Source organism: Eretmochelys imbricata, chromosome 2 (genome assembly GCF_965152235.1).
Source record: "Eretmochelys imbricata isolate rEreImb1 chromosome 2, rEreImb1.hap1, whole genome shotgun sequence".
NCBI classification, from domain to species: domain Eukaryota; kingdom Metazoa; phylum Chordata; order Testudines; family Cheloniidae; genus Eretmochelys; species Eretmochelys imbricata.
Window position 1 is genome coordinate 246,793,615 of NC_135573.1, and position 12,515 is coordinate 246,806,129.

Genomic DNA, 12,515 nt, shown 5'->3' on the forward strand with positions numbered 1-12,515 from the left:
CTTTGGAAGACTGTACAGATGATAGATTAAAAATGGGGAACAGTTTCAGAAATCATCAAAGAGCTAGTAATCCTATATTTGGATCTCCTAGCTATCTGTCTCCATCAAGCCAAAGATCCTATTCAGATGTTCTTCAGAAACAAGTGGGAAAGTGTGATGTGACAGATAACTGTGACTATACAGAATTAGACCCAGTTTACATTAAAAGGTCTACTGAACCTTTGGCTGAAAAACTTCCAGAAACTTATGAAAAATGTGTTTCAGATCTACAGGAACCAGAATTTCAAAGGGGTGAAGAAAACCTGTGTCACAATCTGTCAAAGGAAGAAAATGTTGATGTTTCTAATACATCAGCTGACTATCCAGAAGCACAAACAAGTGAGAATATAAAGTGGTTGGGAACAAAGAACACTGAATCTGAAAACAGCAGTTACATTCTAGATGCTAAGATGAAAAGTTTGAGAAAACTTTCCACCACAAATCATGAACATACTGAAACTTGTGGTCTGAACACATCTGATAAATCTTTTTGTGGGGTTTATACTGACCCAGGGCAGGTAGATAGATATGCTGCTACTCCTTCATATGCATTACCTGGTGTCCCAGTTGGTGCTAGAGAACTTTGGCAAGGCAATGAGAACTGTGATCTAGATCTGATGGGAGATACTTTGAATGAATCAGAAAATATCTGTAAGCTGGATACACAAAATTCCCAAGATGAAATGGGTTCACAGTTCTTAACTCTGCAGGCTGATAATGCTGATTTTACAAGTCAGATATTTTCTGACACCATCTTTAGTGGTGGTAATGAATATCTGATGGACTATTCATGGAATACTGATACTTCTAACACAGTTATGGAGAATGACCGACAACATGTAACTGAGAATTTCCAGAACCAACCTCAAGATTTGACAGTTTCTTCATTTGCTGTAGAAAGAGATCCTTATCAGTTGCTAGTAGCAAAAAATGGTGGTATTTGGGGATGGCAAGATGCAAAATTTGTAAGTATTTTTATAAGCATGATTTGATCATTTACAGTATATTAAACTTTAAAATGTGGCTCTTGAAATTGGGAGTTGGAGTAAATCTTAAGTCCAACTTATGATTTGATTAAACAGCACAAGTTTCATATACTCTTTCAAAAAGTGTATTGATCAGTTGTGGCTCAATAAAATGAAGTTATGTCATGCTGATATAGTCAAAAAATGTTACTGACCACTGTCAAATCTAAATCAATGCTGTTTAGAAGTTTAATCCTTGCCAAAGTATGTGAATTTCCAGAATTGAAAATTGCTGTGTAAATGAGATTGTGCTACAACTGTTCATCACAAGTGAAGAAAGCTATCTGAAGATTGTCAGTAGTCCCCTTCACTGTGGTATCTAAGAGCTATATTTATAATCACAAAATAAAATGACATTTTCTATTCTAATGTATTCTACATCACATATATTAAAAACTGCTGAGAGCCTGCATCACTTAAAGGGAGTTTTAAATCTTAAATCAAACTTTTTCAGAGTAGTTCAGATCAGCCCTGCAGCGTGTTCATTTATTTCAGTGGGAATGCCTCATGTCATGTCAAGATTAATTACATTTTTAGAACCAAGTAAACCTTGTGCCTGCACACTTGACACCAAGTACTTCTCCTCGTGAGGAAGGATGGTACGGTGGTTAGGGCACTAGGGTAGGACATGGGAAATTAGAGTTCAGTTTCTTGCTCTGCCACAGACTTGCTATATGAACTTGGGGAGGTCACTTAGACCCATACTTGAAAAGGTAGTTAGGCATTGCAGTGCTGAGTGGAGCAACACCTAAATACATGTAAAAATTCTGTGCTTCAGTCTCTGTCTCCGTTTCCCATCTGCAAAATGTGGTACTAGCACTTCCCTTCCAGAGGTGTTGCAAATAAATACATGGAGAATTTGACAGAGGTACAATAGTGATGGGGATGCATCCATGCATGCATGCATGCATACACACATACATCTTGCTAATTTACCCCACCCTCCCCACCTCAGTCTCTTGTAGCACAGATCATTCCCACCGTTCTGTCACTCACTTCAGCTCATCAGTTCTCTACGCCCCTCATTTAATCACTTTTCTCTTCCCACCCCAACGCTAAAATTCATCACTTTTGTCTCCTACCAAATCTGTTGCATTATAATGAGTTCCTTGGTGGCAATGGCAACAACACCACACCCAGCCTGGGTAGGCCTCAAGGCCTTCGTGATGGCAAATGCTTCTCCCTTTCCTTGCTGCTCCACTTTTGCTGTTCCTGGGGCAGGGGGGTTCTGCTTTGCCCCCTCCTTTATTTAGGGAGGAGGCTTGTGGAGCTCCTGAAATCTTTAGTTCCTTTCTGGAAAGGGATTAGGAGCTTGGGTATCTTCTGCACACCTTTTGAGGAGGGCATTGTAGAAGTGAGGGAGAAGGAAGAGCTGCACGGCAGCTAAACAGGAATGTACTGGGTTAGGTCTTGGCCAACCGGGGGAGAGAAAAGAACAAACTTGACTTGCAGCTGCTTCTCCAGCTCTGCCTTGGTTCGCTGGCAAAGCAAGTGGAGTTCCACCGACAGGCCCAGTGTATCAGTAGCAGCTGCTCTAACCTTGCCCAGCAATTTCACCACCAGCACCTGATTCACATTTTTAAGGCCCTTTGCAGTCAGAAGGGCTGGGAATTTCCTTCTTTTTAAAAATGGAAGTTGATGGCATTGGTCATAATCATTGGGGAAAGCTTCCTGGAAAAGCTGGGAAATAAATAAATAACACCGCATGTCTGAATTCAGCAGCATTTAAAAGTGTATTACCTGCCACACACTCATCACCCTTTTAAACTATTATTGATCTCCTGGTTGTAAAAATGGATGAATTGGTAGTGTAAATGGAACACAATGGTCTTCAGCACCATTGCCATTTTAGTGATTTCTATAATGGTGCTGGAAACAGTGTTCTCCTATCCTATTTATACTACAAATTGTTTCCAGTGCTGGTTAAGGGGGGGCATGTAGTGTCAGCAGCAACAATTCAGTTTGCATGTATAGGTGGTGCTAAAGGAACATGCTGAATTGTCTTTTTTTTTTTTTTTTTTTTTTTTTGCTACCAATCTTTTGGCCGCCTTCTTGCCAAATGGTATTAGCCAAGTTTTGTCATACATACTTCATATGGTGCTATTTTTCTTCTCTGTTCTCTTTCACAGGAACAGGCAGGGAACAAATCTCCGCTTGAAGTAGAGATGTAACATAAACATTTGTTAGTAAGCAACGTAAAAGATGTATTAACAAACTTATGAGTGACAGATCCGTGAAAGCTACAAACATTAGTCCTTGTAGCCTGCAGAAATATTAAGTTCTACACAATGGTATCATCCTTGCACCAGTAGTTCTGTTACTGTTCCTCCTTTTTTCCCGTCAATCAGTCGTGTGGTGAAGGAACTTGGGATGCCCTCTAGCATTATATGTCAGGTTTCTTTTATGTCACATATATAAATGTGACTCATCTACGAAGTACATAATCCAAAATTTCTTTTCTAGGAGTCAACCAAGGTTTCTGAGTTAAATCCTAATGCAAAGGTATGGGGGAATCATATGTTACATTTGGAAGCTAGTGGTGCCACTGATGGTAGTGTGAACAAAACCTGGGAAGAAATACCTGACCATCCTCCAGATTCCTGCAAAGAAGGTATGACTAATAGTTTAAAAAGCTTCCATTCTGGTTGAAGTAAACCCAGTCCAGAACTTCCGACTAATGTCACAAATTTTCTAGTGTAAGACGTAAACACGAAAATGATTAAGAAAACAAGGGTATTCTCAGTGTTCTTCTAGAATACAATTCTTTACTGAGGTTTATTTATATAATTCAGTTATTGCAAATGAAAGTTTAGACCTTAATGAAAAATCCACTTCAGACATTTTCTTGTAATCCTTGCTGCAGGACTGGATGCCAATGGTGATGGTGACAAAAAGCAGCAAAATGCAGTGTTAACAGAACTGCAGGAGCCATCGCTAACCGTTCCAGTGTCAGACCAAAGAGATATGAACCCTTTGGCTCTAGATAATTCAGAGTATGAATCGATACATGAAACCACCCAGACAGGTAAGAAAAGAAACTTTCTTTATGCTTCGATAGAAATTAATTGTAAACTGTTTGGCTTGTAGCTGAATAATGAACATGTATACTGCAGAACCTCCGAGTTACAAAAACCTCGGGAATGGACGTTTGAAGGAACTACCATAACGTTTTGTTCAGAGTTACAAAAGTTCACATCTAAACATTGACTTAATACAACTTTGAAACTTTACTATGCAGAAGAAGAATGCTGCTTTTAACCATCTTAATTTAAATGAAACAAGCACAGAAACAATTGCCTTGTTACCTTTTTTTAACTTTCCCGTTATTTGTTTAGTAGTTCACATTTAACACAGTACTGTACTGTAGTTGCTTTTTTGTCTCCACTGCTGCCTGATTGCATACTTCCGGTTCCAAATGAGGTGTGTGTGTGTGTGTGGTTAACTGGTCAGTTCATAACTCTGGTGTTCATAAATCTGAGATTCTACTGTACTAGATACAAACATCACAGGAAATAATCACTCTTGCTCGTCAGCCTAAACGTCTTACAGAATGTGTTCAAAATCTGAATTCTGTCAAAGTACAGTACAGTTTTCCCTTAAAAATTAGCATGCTAATATAAACCTAATCGGTTCTTGTATGATACTGCATTTTGTGGGTATTAAATCTCTACAATAAGTGTAAGGAGGTGAGCTAATAAGTGTCTAATACTTGTGTGAAGCAAAAGGCAATGTTAGTTGCTATAAAGACTTTTTTTAAAAAATTAACCATTTGTTTAAATGTGAATTTTTCACTTATCCTAATGTGTTGCTTATACTCTTTTGTTTGTCTTATGAAACTGTTTCACACACATTCTTCTGAGTCCCCCTTGTTATAAGCTTCTTAATGAAGCTGTAAATGACCAAACTTTGTCGTGGTGTGTTTCAGTAAAGTTTTCAGACTACTGCAGAAGGGTCTTGCTATACTTACTCTTAACTAGCTCTTTTTTTCAGTATATATTATAATGATTATGTAGCATAGTGTCAGGAATAGATTCCAGTTCTGACTGTTTAGTGGCATAACTAACAGCTTCAGGGATGGGGGGGAAGGAAACTGAAGATAAATGGGTAAAGGTGAATTAAGAAGGAAGGAAAACAAAAGACCGTAATAGTGGTGGTGGGTTCTAGAGATAAGCATATTTTTTCCGCTGAATGGAAAAGATCGTTAAACAGGCAGTAAATGATATAAACTAATGTTCAGTTACTATGTTTGGTCTTTGTACATACCTCCCATTGACCTCATTGGGAGTCTTCACTCTAGAGTGACTTTTAGTATGTAGTCCTAAACTTGTACACTAGCCCAAGGGCAATAATTAGAAATGAAATTTGACCTTCTTGACACAGAGTTTGACATCCCTGCTCTAGGAGACACAAACGTAACATTTACAATGGGGGGGAAATGTGTCTGTAACCATTTGTACATCAATTACGTTTACGAAAATGGTACCGTAGAACTGGTTTGAGTTACAGCAGCTACCTCTTTTCTTCAGAGTTGTAGTGTTTGTGAATTTGGAACACGGTGGTGCGGGCATTGGTGAAAATGGATCGGTTCTCAAACTTCATTGGACCTCAGCCCCCTTCCGACAACAAAAATTACTACACAATCTCAGGAGAGGGTACCTGAGCCGGCCTGAGACCTGCCACCCCATGGGGGAGGGAGGGGCAAAGCCGAAGCCCAAGAGTGTCACCCCTGGGCAGGGGGCCTGTAACTTGAGCCCCTCTGCCCAGGGCTGAGAGCCTCAGACTTTGGCTTCACCATGGGGCTTGGGCTTCAGCTCTGGGTGGCTGGGTTCAGGTTATAGGACCCCCGCCCAGGGCTGAAGTCTCAGGGGTGGCAGGGCTCAGGCTTTAGCTTCAGGCCTGGGCCCCAGCAAGTCTAACGGCCTCCCTGGTGATCACATTGAAACAATGTTGCAACGCACTTTGGGGTCCCGACCCACAGTTTGAGAACTGCTGATAGTTCACTGCACTGCTTCCTTGATATTTGCAAGGGGTTATTCAACCTTGAATTTACTTAAGTTTCTTTTCAGTCTTGTAAAGCTCTTCCAACTGCTTGTGGGCACAGAGACATCCAGATATGTTGCTTTATTAATCTTTTATATTCCTGATGTAGGGATTATTTATTCCTTACTTTTCTGATTGGTAGTCATTTTTTTAGTATCTAGCGTTCAAGTCTTATTAATGTTGAAAGTTTAGGCTACAGCTGACTCTGGGTATGACTTTTGAAGAAGTTACTTTTTCGAACTTTCTGGCAAAATTCACTTTTAGATTTCACTGTTTCTATTCAATTTAATCATACAACCGTACATCTTCCATACTTAGGAGGAAATGACCAATTGCAGCCAGAAGGTCAGGAAGACCTACGAGAAGTGCTTAAAAAAACCCTGGAGTTCTGCTTATCTAGGTATGTATAATAATACATAAATATGGGACATCATAGGATAGTTAGGTTCCTGTTATATATTACCTTCTATCCCTAAGATGTGATGGGATCTGTATCTTCCAAAAGTAAAAACTTAATGGAAAGGAATAGCAATATGAGAGGAAATGATCCATAGAAAAATTCCAGCATGTAGTGCTACTGAGATATTCTGTAGCTTAAACAGAAATAATGGATTCAATGGAGAAATTACTGGATCAGGTGCTGTGGCTTGTGTTTTATGCAGGAGGTCAACAGTGGTCACTTCTGGCCTTCAAATTAATGAATCTACTGTTCTGAAATTCATAACCCAGTTTTATTCATCACATCTCTGTACTACTTCACTACCTTTTTTGTGAATTTAGATTAAGAGGATAGTGAGACTACTATGAAATAAATCAAATACAATTCATAAGGTTGTTTCTATACCGGAGGGCTTTGATATGCTTGTGCATTCTGCCTATGCATCTGTATTTGACATGAAGTAAATAATTCCTTTTATCCTACATGGTTATAAAACTAATACAAGATGTTAACCTTTGAACTCCTGTGTTACCACTTAAAGTTAACATCCACTTACAATTGACAGTCCATTGAAACAGTGGAATTTTCAGGACCTAGCATATTCAGGAAGATGGATCACTTGCCTCTTCCAAGTATGCGAGCACAATTTGTGGCAGTGAAATGGCTAATGGGTGGTGCTCATTCTAACAATTAGTTTGAAGTGGAACAGCAAAATAATGGTGTTGAGTGGTTCTGATGGAAAATGAGTGAAAATATTTTCTCAAGACAAAGGGTGCTGTAAGAATCTGGTACTTGCTACTTTATGGAGATGGATATAACATTCCACTGTGGGAATTTTTTCTTTGCAAATAATCCTTTTTTGCACATGATGAATTTAATGGGAAACCAGGATTAACCACTTATTTTTCCTTCCAACAGAGAGAATCTTGCCAGTGACATGTACCTTATATCACAGATGGACAGTGATCAGTATGTGCCAATAATGACAGTAGCAAACCTTGATCATGTCAAGAAACTCAGTACTGATATGGATTTGATTGTGGAAGTGCTGAGATGTAAGTAAATCGTGTATTTTGACAGCATTTTTGTTGTACATACTAAATGCTTTAGAACATACTAAATATTTGCAACTTAAATAAGGCCACTTAAAACTATCGAAAATTAGCGAATGTTCAGCCTTTCATCTAGTGCTAGCACATTCATATTTCACTGCCTTAGACAGAATTTCATAGTTTTAATTAGATTAAAAGTCTGTCTATACAGTAACAATGAGCATGTTTAAGATGGCTGGAAAGTAACCACATTTTATACTATGACCGTTTACACGAACAGGATCAAAATTGTTTAAAAACAGGTTTATGTAAACCGTGCAGGCAGACCTTAAGTGACCTTAAGTCTTTTAGGGTGTAAAACTGCTTCACTTTCTGTTTTCTAAAACCAGATTTTTTTTTCCCCTTTCCTCTTAGCATTGCCTTTAGTCCAAGTGGATGAGAAGGGAGAGAAAGTCAGGCCAAATCAGAATCGTTGCATTGTGATTTTACGTGAAGTACCTGAATCTACACCCATTGAAGTAAGGATTTTGTAGTTCCATGAAACAAATAATGGTTCATCCTCTTGACTCGGGAATTAGCATTCTCCCGTTGACAACAAGAATATACAGAGGGGATGTAACCTACTTTTTAACATTTCTAATGAGATTGCTAGACTTTGGTTTATAAAGTCCATTAGAATGATCTGTGGTGTTTCTCTGTAGAAATGCATGATTTCAAGAATATTACAGTAAGATGTGTGTTTCACATGAACTTCTGTAAAGGTCTGAAGCACTTAAACTGCTATTGAGACCATACAGAAATTCTTATAAATAGGTTTAACTGCTGGTCTTCCTCTATAGAACCATGGTTGTAGGTCTTTTGCACTACAGACCTATTCAGGGATTTAGGCAGGTGACCATGCCTCCACAATAGGTTAGCAGAGTACTTCTCTATGGCTTCCTCAGCTTAGAATCTCCCTCCCTTAAAATACTCCCTGCTGGCCTTCTTCACAATATGTTCCGGCCTGTTTGCTCTGGAGCATAACTAGTAAATGGATGAAATTGTGAAAAGGAAAAACTTCTAATGCAAAAAGTCACTGCTGAAGCTGGAAGCCTGTCCCGGCGAGTGACTGCAAGCTTCAGAAGCTTTCCTGTAGCGCTGAGACAATCAGCTTGATGTACACTAGTTTTGTTGGAAGGAGTGTTAGTAGTCCAGTGGACCACTAACTATGGAACGTGAAGAAAAAATCGGGGGTGGAATGTGAAGTCATTCAGTGCGTATCTTTGAAGCAGATTGGACTTGATAGTAGAAAGAAGATGGAGCAGCAGAGGGATCTGTAACTACTTCATTTTGGGGAGCAAGAAGGAGGCAGAGACACTTAACACAGGATGGGAAAGCATATGAATGAAAACGTACAAGAAAAATTCATATTGAAAGGAATTAAATGTATTCTATTACTGGCGGAAAAAGTCATAGGAAGTAACAATGGACTTTAAAATAAACAGAAGCATAACATTCTTAAAGAACAAAAAAAGGGAAAATTAAAATTGAAGATATGGCAAGTCTTCCTTTCAACAGTCCAGCTATTTTAACTTTCAAGGAAGTTTGCGAAGAGAGGCATTTCATGTGTGTACGAAGTTGTTACATGGATGTTTTCCCCCTGTCACCCATTTGCTGATTATGACAAGATGTATTGGTGCTGGAACTGTGTAGCTGATCTGCCTTGAACACTTGCAAAATAGTTGTGTGAATCACTGGCTTTAAAAATGGCTAAGACCTGTCAGAAGAGAAGTGGATGGTGTAGCTAAACACTGTAGAAACTACAGTAGATGTAAATTGTGTACATTTTCTAATGTAACGGAAAATTGTAGAAAGTCTGACCAGAATGTTCAAAGCTTCTGTCAAGTCTTCAGAGTCACATGATGGTTCTGGATATTACTTGGCTTTTGGTTCTATGAATAAAACAGAATGGAATATTCTGTACTATAGGCAGAACTATTGTAAATTAACATTGAAAAGTATTTTTGCTTCTGTGCTGCCAAAGTCCGCTATTTTGAGGCAACTGAAATCCTGCATTTATTCTCAAATGAAAGCCCTCTAAATAGCTTTGTGCTCCTGTTTTTAAACAGTACTGAGAAGAACAATCCCAGTATGGCCTTCATAATGCAACATTTCATATCCCTGTATATGAAAAGTAAATTTTAAGGTTCAGCATTACTGTGGGTATTATAATCTCTCTCAATTGAAAAGCATTTTTATTCTGGACTCTTACCCGTCGTTCACGTTCAGAGTTCTACACTTCACAATAACCTTTCTTTTTTTTTCCCCCGTCAATTCTTCCCCACCCTTTCCTTAGGAGGTTGAAGCACTCTTCAGGGGCGATAATTTGCCTAAATTTATCAACTGTGAGTTTGCCTATAATGACAATTGGTTCATTACCTTTGAGTCCGAAGCTGATGCCCAGCAGGTAACAACTTTTTTTTTCGTATTGCCCAATAGTTATGCAGCCTTTCGAATGCTCCAGGGCACCAGCCGATCAGGGTGGGCAAAAATCCACTCGTAAATAAACTTTCTGTGACTATTTCTCGTCCAAGAAATACTGTTAAACCTCCAGTTAGTCATATCAGAAGCCTGATTTAGCAAAACATAACCCGTAAGAACTTTATCCTGTGTGCATATGTTCTTGTTTCCTGTGAAATACTTGAACCTTATTTACTACAAATGGCGATATTCTGTAGCATATCTTGAAGCATCACCTTATCTTAAGAAATAAAGTACTGATTTAGACTTTCTAAAGGTCTTTTTAAAAAACTGTGTAATTCTATATCAAATTTAACTTCAGTGACTAAAGAAATGTTCTAACTTGGATTGACTGTTTATACAATTACTTACCTCCATTTAGTACTGGTGATACTTCAAATGTGGCAATAGTTCTTGGTCTACCAAAACTCCTTTAACACTAGTTGTTGTGTTAAATTAATATTCATAATGTATATTTGACAACTTTTTAAAAAAATGTCCATTTTATAAGGCTTACAGATACCTTAGAGAAGAAGTGAAAACTTTCCAAGGAAAACCAATTAAGGTAAATAAAGCTGTTTGTACTATTTTATTTACTATTAACATAATAAGTTGGTGTACTTAAGTAATCTAAATCTCTCTTGCAGGCAAGGATAAAAGCAAAGGCAATAGCTATAAATACATTTTTGCCAAAGAATGGATATAGACCTCTGGACATGAACCTCTACACACAACAGCGTTATACAGCATCCTTTTATTTACCTCCAGTATACAGTCCCCAACAGCAGTTTCCTCTGTACAGCTTAATTGCCCCACAAACCTGGTCTACTACGCACAGCTATCTTGATCCAACATTGGTAAGTGTTCAGGAGTATGAAACAGCTGCTGCATGTTTAACTGTTTCAAGAAGAGTGTTTAGCGTTCAGTTTGAAGGACTGCATGTGGGAGGTCAAAATCTAAGTTCCACTCTTCTGATTGTATGTGGTGTGGGCTTTTCTTGAAAGTGGACATTGGCAGTCCATATTTTGGAGTATGAGACCCTCTTTGAAAGAGGAATCTGGTTTCTTTTTTTTTTCTTTTTTTAAAGAAAGGGAGGCTTCAGAAGTTATTTTCCTCATGCTTTAAATTCAGATCATAAGGTTTTTGTTCTGAAGGTTAAACACTTAAGCATCCCCCTCTGAGTAATGGTATTAAATAGTTTTTAAAAGGTAATCTTCATAGCATATGTGTATGAGTGTATTTATAAATCCAATTCAATGTTTTATGTACGGAAAGCACCAAACAGGACTAGTTGAGAGGGTATAATCTAGCATATTAGTTTAAAATTTTAAGATTTTTCTCTTGCAAGGTTAATGTGCAGGATTGCCCTATTCGACATATCCTGACAGTTTTACAACTAACATCTTTATTATTAGGTTTAAGAATTATTGATAATCTCTAAGGAAGTACTGATTTAAAGAAATCTTACATTTTCTATATTCAGAGCTAGCGGCAGCCTTAGGTCTACATTGCTAGTGCAGTCACATGAGTTACTTGACAGACCCCACACTCTCTGTATTCTACAGCCTTTCCTCCTCACCACTTACTCTTGCATCAGCATTCATGTCACGCTCCGTCAGTACCCAGCCCAAGTTGGGGAAGCTAATGGTCCAACCAGCAGACCAAATTCAGTGATGAATCCTGGTCATGTGCCACCTGAGGCATGTTGTACATGCATGGAGAAGAAGGTGTGACTTAGTGCCACATCAGAATTACTTGGGCCAGCTCCACTCTCCACTTGTGCTTCTTGTTTGGTCAGTTCTATTCATGCATGCAGCTTTTTGTGCATTCAGTGGCTGTGGAGTGTCATTGATTGGTGAGGGCCAGGGTTGTCACAAGTGGAACCATCCTCCCACCCCCACATCTGTCTTTAATTGGGGTTAAAATAAACTAGGGTAGCAGTGCTCAAAATTAGAAAGAGACTATTTAGAAATCTTGGCAAATGATTAAAGTCTCTTTGAACTAACTTGATAATTAGAAAGTTGTGGTGAACACATTGACACACAGGGAAAGCAGCCAGAACCCTTTGCAGTTAGTGTTTAAAGGGAGCTATAGAATGGGGAGGAGACTTGATGGAGTGCACGTTCATCTCTGGACACCCATGTCCTGATTTAAGTAACACCTAAAAACTTGTTTGATTTTTGAGATGGACAAATGAAGACTCAGTAACAGCAGTAATTGTGCCATTTTCAAACATGGTCACATTCTTGTTGTCCAACAGTATCGCTGGTTATATTAAAGTCAATAAAAGCATGTTGAGGGTTCCATTAGAATTGGAAGGAAAAGTCATTTTCTGAATGGAAAATGATCAAAATGAAATGTTTTCAAACTAAGGGCTCTTCTGAGGAAAGGGTACTGATCATTTAAAAGACTTTCACTTAA

The 12,515-nt window shown here is 38.5% G+C and overlaps 1 protein-coding gene across 3 annotated transcripts in view; it reads left to right on the top strand.

The window, feature by feature from the left end:
- The window catches only part of LARP4B (La ribonucleoprotein 4B), a 113,871-nt gene that overhangs the window by 68,426 nt on the left and 32,930 nt on the right, over positions 1 to 12,515 (top strand). For all 3 annotated transcript variants that reach the window (XR_013344966.1, XM_077808340.1, XM_077808339.1), the window contains 8 exons: positions 3,528 to 3,675; positions 3,928 to 4,089; positions 6,423 to 6,504; positions 7,462 to 7,598; positions 8,010 to 8,113; positions 9,931 to 10,041; positions 10,606 to 10,659; positions 10,742 to 10,951. Coding sequence is in view for 2 of the 3 variants with exons in the window: in XM_077808340.1 (XP_077664466.1) it covers positions 3,528 to 3,675; positions 3,928 to 4,089; positions 6,423 to 6,504; positions 7,462 to 7,598; positions 8,010 to 8,113; positions 9,931 to 10,041; positions 10,606 to 10,659; positions 10,742 to 10,951 (1,008 nt within the window). In the remaining variant the exon portion in view is untranslated. The remainder of the gene's footprint in view (positions 1 to 3,527; positions 3,676 to 3,927; positions 4,090 to 6,422; positions 6,505 to 7,461; positions 7,599 to 8,009; positions 8,114 to 9,930; positions 10,042 to 10,605; positions 10,660 to 10,741; positions 10,952 to 12,515) is intronic.